General features: G+C 42.1%; 1 protein-coding gene across 1 annotated transcript; it reads right to left on the bottom strand.

The window, feature by feature from the left end:
- Positions 1-11,044: 11,044 nt before the first annotated feature.
- LOC114152596 (loricrin-like) lies at positions 11,045-12,514 on the bottom strand. Its single transcript, XM_028030536.1, has 3 exons — positions 12,391-12,514; positions 11,601-11,972; positions 11,045-11,375 (listed from the first exon to the last, which is right to left on the bottom strand). Exons 1-3 carry the CDS (start codon positions 12,512-12,514, stop codon positions 11,092-11,094), a joined length of 780 nt encoding a protein of 259 aa, XP_027886337.1. The 3' UTR covers positions 11,045-11,091.
- Positions 12,515-14,777: the final 2,263 nt, after the last annotated feature.

The raw sequence follows: 14,777 nt of genomic DNA, 5'->3' as shown, positions 1-14,777 counted from the left end.
GGAAACTTGCTTCTCTGAGTATAATCTTTTCGGGAGCCTTCCCAGCCGGGGAACCTTGCTTCCCAGCTGGGAAGGCTCCTGATGAACGTCCCCAGCCAGGGACGGCTCCTGATAGACTTCCCCAGCCGGGGAAGCTTGCTTTCCAGCCGGGGAAGGCTCCCGATGAATTACCCCAGCCGGGGAAGCTTGCTTCCCAGCCGGATGAAGGCTCCCGATGAACTTCCCCAGCCAGGGAAGGCTCCCAACAAACTTCCCCAGCTTGGGAAGGTTCAACAAGAAAAAATCCAGAAGATCGTACCTGAGTACGAAGCAAACTTCCTCAGTTAACGAAGCTTGCTTCCCAGTCAGGGAAGATTCAAAAAGAATAGAATCGAAAAGATCATACTCAGAGAAGCAAACTTCCTCGACTACAAAAGCTTGCTTCTCTGAGTCTGATCTATTCGGGAGCCTTCCCAGCCGGGGAAGCTTGCTTCCCAGCCGAGGAAGGCTCCCGATGAATTTCCCCAGCTGGGTAAGGTTCAAAAAGAAAAGAATCCAAAAGATCATACTCAGAGAATCTCAATGCTTGGCTTGTTATTCCCAACAAATAAGCAAGCCCACAGACAAAATATATAAAAAATAAAAACCTGGAAATACCCTCAAAGTAAATAAGATCCCACGGAAAGAACAAGGAACACAAACTTAACAAACCTAAAAATAACAACAAAAATGGTTCCCACATATTTTTGTTTTTTTGAGAGAAGATGCAAATTCTATCTCCTCCACGATAATCCCTTCCCCAGCCGGAGAAGTTTTCTCTTTTGGACGATTGGAGAAATTCTTCCCTAGGACAGCGCTCTCTTCATGGCTACTGTCTTCTAGTGCTGTCTTCAGAGCAAAACTTGAGCTGTCAGACTCAACTGCTGGGGACGTTTGCTTCCCAGACGGTGAAGGATCAAAAAGAAAATAATCGAAAAGATCGTACTCAGAGGAAGTGCTCTTGTCCTGAGAGCTACTTCGGTCTGAATCGCTACCAGGAAATAGTTTGTCACAAACCTTCTTCATTCTGGTGGTAACCAAATATCCAATGCCAGAAACCCAGGGGAAAGAACATGGTAACTAATATCTCTTCCATACTAAGAATCCTTGAAGACACAGTGTTGAGGTTCGAAGAGCTGCTTAGATATGAACTGATGTTTGGAATTGCAGGCATTCATAACCTCAGAAGTTCTTTGACCTATTTATGTCACAGATGAGGTCATAGCCACAATGAGCTCACTGTAGTTCTGAGGCAATGTCTTGCTTCTGCTCGTTGCTATGGAAAAGATCAGATCAGTTATGCATAACCCAAACTATTAACCCTCTGCAACAGCGTCACTAAATCATTTGAGGTGGAAGTGAGGGACTGGAGTATAGAACAGAACAGAGCAATAGTTTTTCAAAATAGTTTTTTTTCACGTATAAGAGTGAAACCAATAATAGCATAGTTATATATATGAGTGGCTGTGTGCTTTGCATTTACTCACTAAGAACATCTAAAGATACTGAACCACGAATCAATCCAATAAAAAAAACTAATGTCCTTGGACATGTAGCTATGATAGCTGTTTGAATGAGGTTTCCAGCAAAACGGCGTGAAAATCTGTTAAGTATTTAGTGATTTATGATTGATTAAATGGGCTGATACTTCATTCTAACATAGCACCGAGTGGTGCTAACACACCAAGATGGCGGCTCTAATTGACATCAGCGACAATAGGCTGGAGAGGTCCATGAGGTGTCTATTCTTTACATAGTCCTGTGGTTTCTTCGCTTGCTGTTTGGACATTTTCTGCTCTATTATTCAGCTCGTAGCGAGTTCTGGTTTTGGTTTTAATAGTTCATTTAGTGAAAACAAACAAACAAACAGAGTTGTTCGGGTTCTCCAGAGCTGAGCACCGTTACCGTCATACATAATGAACGGTGTCACCGACGGTCTGCGGAAAAGAATTAGCACTTCGCTCAGTTCACTTTCAAACTACTTTGGTAGTTGTTTGTAAAAGAAAATAGAATAAAATAAAATAAATAATTGGGTTGTTGGCAACCCCGGCTCCAGATGAGTTTAACAGGGGGGGCATCGGTTTATTTTGGGGAGGCAAAATGAATCTACATAAAAATAATAATATTACTCAAGTAAAAGAAAAAGGTGAGGTGCAGTAAAACTACTCTTATAAGTAGAATTTTTTTCCAAAAAAAAATGAAAATGAAAATGAAATAAAATAAGTACTTAATGTTATTAATGCACCGGTCTCAACAGTAAACAGAAAACAGATCAGCTGACGAATGTCAAGAAGAAGAAAATAAATATGTTACTCAAGTAAATGTAACAAGTATTACCCATTTTTGAACATAAACACCACCTCCAGTAGCCTACAGGCTACTTGTTAACAAGCTTAAGGTGCTGTGTTGATATTAGCCAACATTACCTACATTCAACAGCGTTACTCAACTCAGTCGGTTAGTTTGGTGGGGAAACTATGCAAAGTTCTTTGGGTTTTGATTGTTTGCTGCTGAAAAAGCAGTGCATAAATGTAGCTGGTACCTTATGCACCTTATGCAGATATATAATGAAATATAGATTTTTTTTTTCTTAGCCAGATGCAAAAGTATGACAATATGTATGCCTGATTAGAGGGCCCAAAAAGGGATGACTTGTATTGGGGTTGGATCATACAGCAAAAACTTGGCCCTTTGGTATCACATTGCTGCGAGAAAAAAAGTAACAACCGGGGAAGCAGGTGATGAGCTCCAAGTGGCCCTCCATCACTTTGCAGCTTGCAGTGGGTGCCTTTACACCCATGAGGTACAAGATGTCAGATGTGATCATATACAGCTCAGATCACAATGTAGTTATAATCTCAGTATAAATTTAGGTCTCCATCAAATCCAGAAGTAGGCTCTCAAGCCAAGACTAAATTGAAACATGTTACATATCTTGCTTTTTGCTCTAGAAACAAAAACAAGATATAATATTTATGTTAACAAAAATAGATCAGCATTAACTTGCCTCATGTAAAGTGTTGAGGATTTTGACCTCTGTTGCTGGATTTTGTTAACTAACCACTACAGGGCTTCGGTCAGAAAGCACGCTGGTCATCAGGTGTTTAAATAGGTTTAATCATCAATGACTGCGGCACCGGTCTCAACAGTAAACAGAAAACAGATCAGCTGACGAATGTCAAGAAGAAGAAAATAAACATAACAAACCTCCTTCAAAATAAAAGAAAGCACTTCAAAATTAAAGCAAAGATATGAGACATTGAACTACTTAAAGAATTAATAACATTAAGTACTTATTTTATTTCATTTTCTAATTTTACTGTAATTGTAAAAATAAATTACGCCCTTGGTGCATTTCGAGGTTACAGCATAGAAATGATCTCTTCTTTGCCAGTTTTCAAATCTAAAATCAATTGTGCAAAACCTGGCAATTAGAGATCAAACTCATCATATGCGACATGACTACAAGTTATAGTGTTGCGAAGCTCAGAATGGGTATTTTAAGGTGAGGCTGATGCAGCTTCATGGGAACACAACTGTCACACTCCCATCAACTCATAAGTGGGTCACAGGACTGTACATGACCCAGACAAGGGTCTCGGCCCCCAGGGTCATAGGCCAGTCAGGCATGAGGTGACAACTGAGCGCCTCTGATTTGACTCCCAGTTAGGTGGCCTGAGCTGAGCCTCTGAGTTGAGCCAGTGGCTCCTTAAAGTGACACTAGCAGACTTAATAAAGAAGACCAGGGTCAGCACTGTTAAAGTCACAAGTTCTAGAACAGGACATTGCTATAGTTGGCTTTATGTGGTTCAAGTCTAAACTGCATTTGAACTCCTCGAGATAGGAGGGTTTGCATCATGAATGCTTTGAGGTCAACAGGGATCAAAATCTCTGAGGGCTGTTTCCAACTCTTTTTGTATGTATGATACAAACATTTAAGAGGTTTGAGGGTAAGAGTTGATCCAACTCAGCACTGCAAAGGCGTAGATACTAAAGCGCTCAGTGAATGTATATAGCAAGTCAACACAGGTCCCTGGAATACACATTGTTTTGAAAATATCTGTCCAATGAGTAGTTCGATTCCTCGTACATTTGAGTGAAGACAAAAAAACACATTAGATGCAATGGCCAGTGCACGCAGCTTCTGATGGCTACTAATAAAGCTACCCAGCAGATAACTGGGTAGCTCTGGATATAGCCCATAACCCACCAAATGCTTGACCAGAAAGTTTGAGTGGAGGATATTAAACTGGAGTATTAATTAATTCAACTGGCCCATATAACCCCTAAGACAATTCATACGCCGGACTGTAACATCTTTATTGATCCTGGGAATGCTTCAGTGGACTCCCAGTGCTTATCTGGCCATTAAAAGCATCTCTTGTGACACACCACGATTTAATTAGATGACAATCACAGTTAACAATGCACAGCTAACATCAGAAAATTTGCACATTAATGGTGGCAGTGATAAATTTCTATATCCGAGCAGGGAAAGTTCTAGTGTTCACTTAACTGTTTCTTTACAAAACAGTGTTGTTTTACAACCTTATTATAAAGAATTTGCATGAAAACCAGATCTAGACTTATTGATTCTTTTTGTTTATAAATAATTTCAAGCTAAAATTACTAGAAAACCCAAGAAACTGAACATATCTTTAAGATGTAATATAAAAATCAAACAGTAAGAATTTTGTAACATTAGAGATAGAAGTATAAGGTTGTATGCTTAGACAAAATGACTCCAGAAGCAATGTGTAACAACATCCACTGGAGGGCAGTATACAGTATGACAAAAATATGTTATAGACGTTTTTTGTGGGAGGGGTAAAGAGAGTCTGAGAAATTACCATTTAGAAAATAATTCTACACTGAATTGTAATTAATTCTTTGGTAAATATAACAAACAAATAATTTGAGTAATTTTTCAGTAATAGTAAATTACTCCGTTCCAATATTTAGAAGTTATAACCATAATTTTGCCATTTTACAGTTGATTATCATTATCAGCTAACTTGAAAGTGAAGGCTTCATCAAAAGGGTCAGTATGACAACAATAGGGTGACACTGTATTTTTTCAAGGGACATATATGGAGGCCAGGGGCTAATAGCAATGAAGCATTTCTTTGTCATCTGTGTATTTAAAAATCCTTTGCACTCCATTTTCTGCTGTTTGTTTATATTAACCTCTGGTTGAACTCTCTTTAGTAGCAGCCTCTTTTGCCAGAAAGTTCAGTGAACATTCGGAATGGAAGCAGAGAACATGTCATCTCGAATCTATTAGCCCACAGGGGAGATTTCAGCATCCAGTGTGTGCCTCTCCCCTTCTCTCACTCTTTCACTCTCGGACATAGACATCTGCAGATATAAGCACGCACTTTCCAACATGGAAAGAACACACCCTAGGTGCGCTACTCACCCACACATTTTCCGTACTGATGATGCATGTAACTGAGATTATTGCATACAGTGCCCTGGTGCTGACCTCTCCTTTTCACTCATGCCTAATAATCTCGTAACATGCACTATCACTCTACTGCAAAGCTCTACAGGCCAAAAGATTGAAGGAAAACAACTGACCACAGACAATTTAAAGTTACACATTTTTTGAAAAATATATATATATTTATGAACTGGTCATTTTTTAAAAGGATAAAAACAAATAGTGGGGCAATAATGTAGAGTGCTCCAAAAATATATTTAATCCATGTTTTTATTAAATCACACCAAAAATTTTAGATCAAACATTTTTAGACACAAAATAAAATAATGGAAAAATGTGAAAAAATAGTCTAGTATTTAGCAATAGGACATCTTATGAAAATAGTCAAAAGTAATTTGTTTTTCCTAATAGCCATACAATGATGTTGATGATACTATCAGCTGTGACAAAGAGAATATATTTGCATTTTTCTCTGCCAGAAATGGCAAAAAAAAAAAAAAAACATAACAAAATGAAGGCCTGAGTATCAGTGAGAATGTGTCATCTGCAGATTTATATTTTATAGTTATGTTGCATAATTTTAATATACTACTGATAGAGAGAATCATAGATTGGTTATTTTTAGAAAGATTTGAAAATATCTTTCCGCTAATAACTATGTTAGCCAGCCGCACCTCACAGGATGTTATGAAAACAATTGTTATAAAAAGCAATTGCAGTTTTACATTTAAATTACCGATGCAGTCATATAAATAAAAAAGGTGACATCGGGAGGCAAATACTTTTCTCAGCTCTATATTTTCATGATATATCAGCAAGAAAAAGATCTGTTTGCTTTGTTAGAAAAATACAGTGATAAAGATCAAGTATGAACAAGTATTGCACATTGTGTTTCTTTAAACCACAACCAAATCAGTTTACTTTATTTACGTGTAATGCAAAGAAGAAAGAACAATTTACAAATTACAATGATTATTACAATTTATAAAGTTATTAGACACAGTCAGTATCTGTTAGTAAAATCTGAGAAATATTACACAATGATAGAAAAAATAATTCTAAAAATGCCATACAAGTGAGGATTCAAAGAAAGGTTCCACGGTACTAAAAATGTTACAGGGGACACAATATTGATTTGAAGGTAAAAAAAGCTGCTCTATGTTAAAGTCTAAGTGTGAATCTACACTGCAGTTATGAGGTCGTTTGTGTGACACAGTACATTTAATTATCCTTTATTTCATTGGGCATGTAAAGGACTAGGTTATTTTTGGAACACGAATCATAAATATGAGTTTGACTGCATTCCTCATTCCTTTAAATATAAATATTGCCCATAAATATGATGTTATGAGACTCTTTAAGATCCCTATTGGAGACACTGTAGGAAAAACTTGACATCGGCATTAAGATGATTTAGTCACATGGAGCTCATCACAGTGTGACAGTCTTGTTAGCGGCCGAGGGCAAGTGATGTAATCACCTTCTACTTAACTCCTCAGTTGACAGAGAGTTATCTTCTGTCTGTCTTTAGATAACATAAAGTAGTGTTAATTTGAGGTGGAACAGGTTATGGTTTATGCGGTTGGCTTACCAAAAAGAATATGTTTGGTTTTTTTAGTGCAAGGCCACAAAAATGTTTTGAACTAATTAGTTGCAGCTATAAGTATGATATTGTTCTGTAGGAAATATTACAGTACATGGTTTCTGTTTACTGAGATAGACAAACCAAGCCCAGTATGTCATTTTTAGAGACCAAGATGTGCAACATAGCACATATTGATATAACGGATCCATATTACTGCCTTTATTTGAGATGCGCATTTTCAGCATTTTGCTTTTTGTTTTGTGAATGTGGGGAAGTGTACTAACAGAGTAAGCCAGTCTATTCCACTGTCTGCAGTGATAATATCTGGTGCTCTGTTTTTTCTGTTTTGCTATGGATGAAGACATGTTGAAAGATGAGTGAGTATTTGCATGGTCAATAAAAACCTCATCAAGGGACAATGTACTTTAATACTGAAAGGATGAGTGGTCTCACACTCAAGGACAGGGTGAGGAAGGGAAGTTTTTGTTAGGAGACCAAGTCTGAGTCTTTGTTGTGCTGCACTAAAACTTCTTCAAATTGTCTGCTTGGCTGGTAAGAATACCTTCTGGGTGTTTTAGTATTTCACACATGTCACAGTGGGCAAGGCCTTAGGGCAAACCTAGAACTTTCAACATCTTGCAGCTGTCTGGGAAAAGTGTAGAATAGAGATTGGCTAATTCTGTTCTTTTAAAATTCTGTGAATGACTGTTTTATAATGTTGCAAAAAATTACAACTAAAATCTGGAAAAGTGTGGAATTTATTTTATTCACTGATATAAAGTGAGTTCTTCAACTCTAGTCCTGGGAATTTTAAATGTATCCATGGTCCAACTGACCTGAATCAAGTGGCTGAATTTCCTCCTCAGAGCAGTCAAGTTCTTCAGAGTCCTGATAATAACCTCATTATTTGACTTATGTGTGTTGAAGCAGGGACACATCTAAAAGTTGAAAAACACCTAACCTTTACGAATGGAGTTAAAGACCCCTGGTTTAGGCTTGAAAACACTTCAGCTATCTGGTCACACGAAACTTATGTCATCACATCACTCTTTTTGCTCTCTCAACCCACAAAGTTGGGTTCCATATAAAGTGATGACTATCTGATCTGGGAGTCATGGGAACAACAAAAACAGGTTGTTTTTGCAGCATCAACCCTTTTTCAAAACAACGTGCATTTCAATTTGGCTTGAAGTGCTTTGTGTAACACAACATTTTGGAAACTAGAGGACACGCCTTCTTTGTACACTATATATGTTTAGACACTTATATGGCATTAAAGAAACTCGATTTCACCTGTTTATCCACTACTCTTTGCTCTCTGCATGAAGTTCCCCTCCATTTGAATAAAATCCAAGACACATTTGACCATCTTTCTGATACTTAAGAAAAGTTGTTTCCTTAGGATTAGGGTTAAATCTATTATGGACATCCTAAAGAAGATGTCAGCGTTTTCCTCATAGATTTATTCTTCTGGCTGATTTTTTTTTTTTTTTTAACAAAAAACATGCTGCTTAACCCATACGTAGGCGATAACCTTCAGCATACACTCATAGTGAAATGGTGCTTGATCATTTTTAAACACCAGAGTTGCTCTTATCTTCTAGAAGCATTTTCAGATTATTATCCCACTGACTGCTTAGAGAGTCCCACTCTGGGACACAAGGGATTTAATACAGTAGAAGATCAGCATCATGTACCAATTAGCAAATAGTTTTAAACCAGTATTACAAAAAAGTGCTATTGTAATAAAATGTTCTGGTGTGAAAAATCTAATAAATACTAAAGCTGAGAAATGGCCAGAGGAAACACTACAACTGCAACTTTTAGATGTGCTTCAACAAACCTGAGTCAAATAAAAAGATTATTAGCAGGACTCTGGAGACTCTGATTGCCTACTGAGGAGGTAATTTGGTCATTTGATTCAGGTCTGTTGGACCAGGGACACATCTAAAAGCTGCAGGGAACTGGACCTTGAGGGCTGGAGTTGAAGACCCTGCTCTACAAGGTGCAAGTGGAAAATCTTCCTAACACAAGTAATGGTTTAGAAACATTATTCTGTGTGTGATGTTGTTAACTTAATGAACTAAGTTACTGAAATAAACAATCTTTTGAATATAAATTAAATATTTTTTGAATAAATTTGTAATTGTAAAATTTATAAATATGCTTTAAAATTAACAAACTCGAGGTTGCTTCAGAATTTGGCCTATTTTTAGAACTTTAAACTCTATTTTTGTAGAGTAGCAGATACTGCTAAATTAAAAAAAAAAAAAAAAAAACATGAAGCATTTAAATATATGTTTGTAAACAATTTAACACATGAAACACATTAATCAATAATAAATGGTACTAGAAATTATGAAGACCAGCAGTCTGTCAAAATGTAACAAAAATATTAAAATATTCTTTTTTTAGTGAAACACCTTTTACTGTTGTTCTATGTTTTGATAGTCGCATTTCTGTGTTTTTGTTCTGGTGAGAGGGGTTAAGTGAAGGAAGCAAAGGTTTGTTTGTTTCCCTGTCATCACTAATAAACCCCAACAATGTGCCTTGAAAGTGTCTTTATAAAATTTTCATAAAACTTGCAGAACTTAAGTAATCTTCTTCAGCCCAGCAGTAGCCTGCAGCGAGCAGGATGTCTGCTTATATTAATTTCATGGAGTTTAGGAGGTCACCAAACTCATTTGGAGATTTTTACTCATTTATGAACTCACCACCCTGTATGTTCAGCAGTGCTCTAAGTTACTGGTTCAGATATACTTAAATTTACATGGAATTTTATATGGGTAGTTGGCAAAAAGTTCAGAGCATCTGAAGTTTAAAGCACAGAGCTGAATGAGTATGTGCTTTGTTATGACATTTACCTGTGCTTAATGAATGCTATGTGCACATTTTTATTTTATCTGTCATGTATAAAGGAAATTTGGGAGCCAAGGCAGGATCGGGAATTAGGCCTTTGGGAAAAATGGTTTATCCAATATTCAGAAGACAATGGGCTGCTGGAAAAGCAGCTTAGCTGCAGAAATGTGAAACCCTCAGAGTGAGATTGACTAAATGATCTCAATTGATGTTCTTAGCTCTCAGGGTGGAATATTGTCATTGTAAGAGAAGAAATAGGGCATTCCTTTCAATTAAAAGAAAGTTAGGCTGGTAAAGCCAGACTTTAAAGCGGAAGTAGTTAAGACGTAGTTCAAAGGTTAATCTGATTGGACTCTCTCACACTGACCTCAGAGCAGTCTGACTCACAAGTGGGGACAGCTTTGTTACCCGCAGAAGCCGCCTGACAAAGCCAGTTTGTGGCAGTCTTCCTTCGACTGCAGATCTCCCAGAGAGAATGTTTAAAACCACTGAGGCCTCACATCTATGCAGGGGCTGAGCTTGGTCTGGGGGATAGTGGGTGATTAATTGGTGGTCACATCTCACTGACTGCTGCCCACACCACTTTGATGAAGAAGGATTGGGCTGTTCACCACAAGCTTGGCTGATAATAGCAGAACGAAGAGGAAATGCTCATGTCATGCTCCATGGCAAGGATTTCAATCAAAGACAATGTTTCAAAACAACTGGAACCCCCAGCTTCCTGTAGTCTTTATGTTTTAGTAACACCGATGGCTACAATTTGTCTTATATCAAAATACATGCATGATTTGGAGTAAAAACAGAACCCAGACTGCATACATCAAGAATGAGGTAATATTTGAAGTTCATCTGGAAATCTATACATTTTGTATTACACAACACAATGTCAGGATCTGTGTTTTTCTGTGTTTATTTAGAGATTTCTGTGTCCGTAAGTCTCTTCGTTGTCCTGTCCTCCCCTTGATTGTTCCCAGGTGTGTCTCGTCTCTGTGATTACCCTCCCGTGTATTTAACTCCACCTGTGTTCCTTGTTCCTCGTCGGGTCCTCGTCAATGTTAGCTTCTTTGTCGTCAGTGTTTCCATGTGCCTGCTGTTCGTTGTTTTGACTGGTTTTCTTCATTAAAATCACCGTATTCATCATACCTGGGTCCGCTGCCTCTGCCTCACCACTCTCACCACCCGCACTTCATGACAGAAGGACCCGACCAGACCAAACGGTGAGGCTCGCTATTATGGACCCAGCTGGAGTGAGGTTCCCTCCGAAAAAGCAGAGCGGACCGAGGCGGAGATCCAGCAGGGAGGACAGGGAGCTAGCTGAAGCTCTCGCCGACCTGCAGCGGGAGCTTTTCCGGGGAACAAGGCTGGTGTTAGCACCCCCCGGATACGGCCCCCGTCGATTCCTTCGTCCGGGAAGCCAGCGACCTGAGCCGCCGGTGGAACCGGCCCCTCGTCGCTTTCCGGAAACACCTCCTCCGCTGTCTGCCCGGAGACAGCGACGTGAACCGCCGGTGGACCCGGCCCCTCGTCGCTTTCCGGGGACACCTCCTCCGCCGTCTACCCGGAGACAGCGACGTGAGCCGCCGGTGGACCCGGCCCCTCGTCGCTTTCCGGAAGCACCTCCTCCGCTGCGAGCTCGGGGACAGCGATGGGAGCCGCCGATGGACCCGGCCCCTCGTTGCTTTCCGGAGCCGCCACCTCCGCGGTCAGCCCGGAGACAGCAACGTGAGCCGCCGGTGGACCCGGCCCCTCGTCGCTTTCCGGAAGCACCTCCTCCGCTGCGAGCTCGGGGACAGCGATGGGAGCCGCCGATGGACCCGGCCCCTCGTCGCTTTCCGGAGCCGCCACCTCCGCGGTCAGCCCGGAGACGGCGACGTGAGTCGCCGATGGACCCGGCCCCTCGTCGCTTTCCGGAGCCGCCACCTCCGCGGTCAGCCCGGAGACGGCGACGTGAGCCGCCGGCAGATCCGGTCCCTCGTCGCTTTCCTGAGCCGCCACCTCCGCAGCCAGTCCCGAGGCTTCGTCCCGGCTCGCCTCCGCAGCCAGTCCCGAGGCTTCGTCCCGGCTCGCCTCCGCAGCCGGTTCCCAGGCTTTGCTCCGGCTCGCCTCCGCAGCCGGTTCCCAGGCTTCGCCCCGGCTCGCCTCCGCAGCCGGTTCCCAGGCTTCGCCCCGGCTCGCCTCCGCAGCCGGTTCCCAGGCTTCGCCCCGGCTCGCCTCCGCAGCCGGCCCCGAGGCTCCGTCCCGGCTCGCCTCCGCAGCCGGCCCCGAGGCTCCGCCCCGGCTCACCTCCGCAGCCGGCCCCGAGGCTCCGCCCCTGTGTTCCTCCAGAGACTCCCTGCGTTCCGACCCCGACCCTCCGCGTTCCCTCCGAGACCCCGACCCTCCGCGTTCCCTCCGAGACCCCGACCCTCCGCGTTCCCTCCGAGACCCCGACCCTCCGCGTTCCCTCCGAGACCCCGACCCTCTGCGTTCCCTCCGAGACCCCGACTCCCTACGATCCTCCTGAGACTCAGACCCCGACTCCCTACGATCCTCCTGAGACTCAGACCCCGACTCCTGCAACTCAGACCCCCTGTGCTCCACCAGAGACCCTGCCTCGAGGGGCGCGTCATCGCCGTCTGTGGGCGGCCCCCGGGACTCCCCATTGCCACCTCCAGCGCCGCGGACGGCCGCTGGACCGCCTCCGCGGGTCCCGCCTCCAGGGTTCCCGCCCCCTGCGCCACGGACGGCCGCCGGACCGCCTCCGTGGTTCACGTCTCCAGCGCCACGGACGGCCGCTGGACCGCCTCCATGGTTCCCGCCTCCAGGGTTCTCGCCTCCAGCGCCGCGGACGGCCACCGGACCGCCTCTGGGGTTCTCGCCTCCAGCGCCGCGGGCGACCGCCGGACCACCTCCGTGGTTCCCGCCTCCGCCCACCCTGTGGGTTGTTTTTTGTTAGTTTGGACTCTGGCCCCCCGTCCAGCGCCCCTCCGCCCACCCTTGTTGTGTTTTTGTTTTGTGGGCGTCTGGTAGCCGCCCTTGAGGGGGGGGTACTGTCAGGATCTGTGTTTTTCTGTGTTTATTTAGAGTTTTCTGTGTCCGTAAGTCTCTTCGTTGTCCTGTCCTCCCCTTGATTGTTCCCAGGTGTGTCTCGTCTCTGAGATTACCCTCCCGTGTATTTAACTCCACCTGTGTTCCTTGTTCCTCGTCGGGTCCTCGTCAATGTTAGCTTCTTTGTCGTCAGTGTTTCCATGTGCCTGCTGTTCGTTGTTTTGACTGGTTTTCTTCATTAAAATCACCGTATTCATCATACCTGGGTCCGCTGCCTCTGCCTCACCACTCTCACCACCCGCACTTCATGACACACAAAGGCACTTTGCTTAGGAAAATGTAATGAAATAAGCTACTACATCCCTGAGATGCTCTATTGAATTTGTAATCTGGTGACTGTGGATGCCATGATTGGAGTACAGTGAACTTTCAAGTAACCAGTTTGAGATAAGTTGAGTTTTGTGACTTATGTGCATTGTCTTGTTGGAAAAATGCACATAAGTACACTGTGGCAATTAAAGGTTAGATATGGTCAACAACATTATTCATGTAGGCTATGGTGTTTGAATGATGCTGTAGTCTCCATTTTCTGTGTTAGATGATAAACGTACATGTTCTAGCCTTCCATACTTGCAGTGTAGCTCATCTACATCAAAGTTTGACATATTGTGCGTTCAGAAATAGTATTCCAAATATATTAGTGGTAACAAGTGGTTATTAGAAATGTTGCTGTTGGGCAAGACACTTGACCCGCCATGCCTTTTGGTGGTGGTCAGAGCTGATGCCAATTGAATGACTTCTATCAGTTGTCCACAGGGCAACTGTGGCTACAAAGTAGTTTACCATCATCAATATGTGAATGTGTGCATAAATGGGTGAAAGATTGAATGTAGTCTAAAGCACTTTGGAGTCCTCTGATTTGATAAAGCATAGGGCCAGGTCTGTGCAGAGATCTATGGAGGGGCAGGGATTCAAAGTTAAAAAAGGGCACATTGAACAAGATCTTAAAATATCGTACAACAACCCATATTAATCAAGAATTAATCAATGCCATCATGTGGGGAAATGCAAAGCAAATGTAGTCTATATTTTCCCCAATAGGTATAAAGTTACTGTTTCTGTTGCTGACAGTCCTGGAGGGCTGTGTTGATCTGAGACTGTAGGTGTTAAAGAGACCAGAGGAGAGAAGGTCGCTGGTTATGAAGTTATAAAATAAGTATATTTGCTGCCATTTTACTAAATAAGCCCTAATAATATCTATTTAACCTCTTCAACAACTTGGCTGCAGACTGCTTTATAGATCAAAAAAGCTCAAAGGGGTTAACGATATAATTTTTTGATGTTAGCACCTCTGAGACCTAGAAATATAAGACTGAGATATCAAGGCAAAAAAAAACTCAGTAGCTGCTGGTAGGGGCCCTCCAGACATTCAGGGGCCCCTAGAAATGGTTTAATTGTAACAAAGACCAAAGATCTAAACCTGTAGCATTCATTTATAGATAATGACAATGTTATCAAATTTTATTTAATGCATTCAGTTGAGAAAAAATAATCATACATTTAGGATTTAATTAGGAAGTTTACTTTGTAAAAGTTTAAAGAATCATCTTGATAGTTTGATTGTTGTGTTACCATGGCTACAATATGGTGTAATCTTTGTGTTTGATGTTCACAAATACGTCACAACAAGCAACAAATAACCAATGATTGATTTTAAACTCGACCAATAAACCTGGTCTCCCTCTCACAGACTTCACCTTATCTATATTTAAACACTGTTATTGATGCTGAGGTTCTTAGTAGGAAGGGTTTTGGGGGATGGATGAGGGGGGTTCTGTCTTAGGC

This window comes from Xiphophorus couchianus, chromosome 2 (assembly GCF_001444195.1).
Source record: "Xiphophorus couchianus chromosome 2, X_couchianus-1.0, whole genome shotgun sequence".
Classification (NCBI taxonomy): Eukaryota; Metazoa; Chordata; class Actinopteri; order Cyprinodontiformes; family Poeciliidae; genus Xiphophorus; species Xiphophorus couchianus.
Note: the sequence above shows the minus strand (reverse complement) of the source record. Positions and strands in the feature narration are given on the sequence as shown.

Bases quoted from the DNA above. Each gene is read 5' to 3' on its own strand.
- LOC114152596 (XM_028030536.1), bottom strand. From the start codon at position 12,514: ATGACGCGCCCCTCGAGGCAGGGTCTCTGGTGGAGCACAGGGGGTCTG. The intron at 11,973-12,390 runs GTCGGGGTCTCG...CCGGCTGCGGAG, and splicing joins TCTCAGGAGGATCGTAGGGA to GCGAGCCGGGACGAAGCCTC. The intron at 11,376-11,600 runs GTGGCGGCTCCG...CAGACAGCGGAG, and splicing joins TCTCCGGGCTGACCGCGGAG to GAGGTGTTTCCGGAAAGCGA.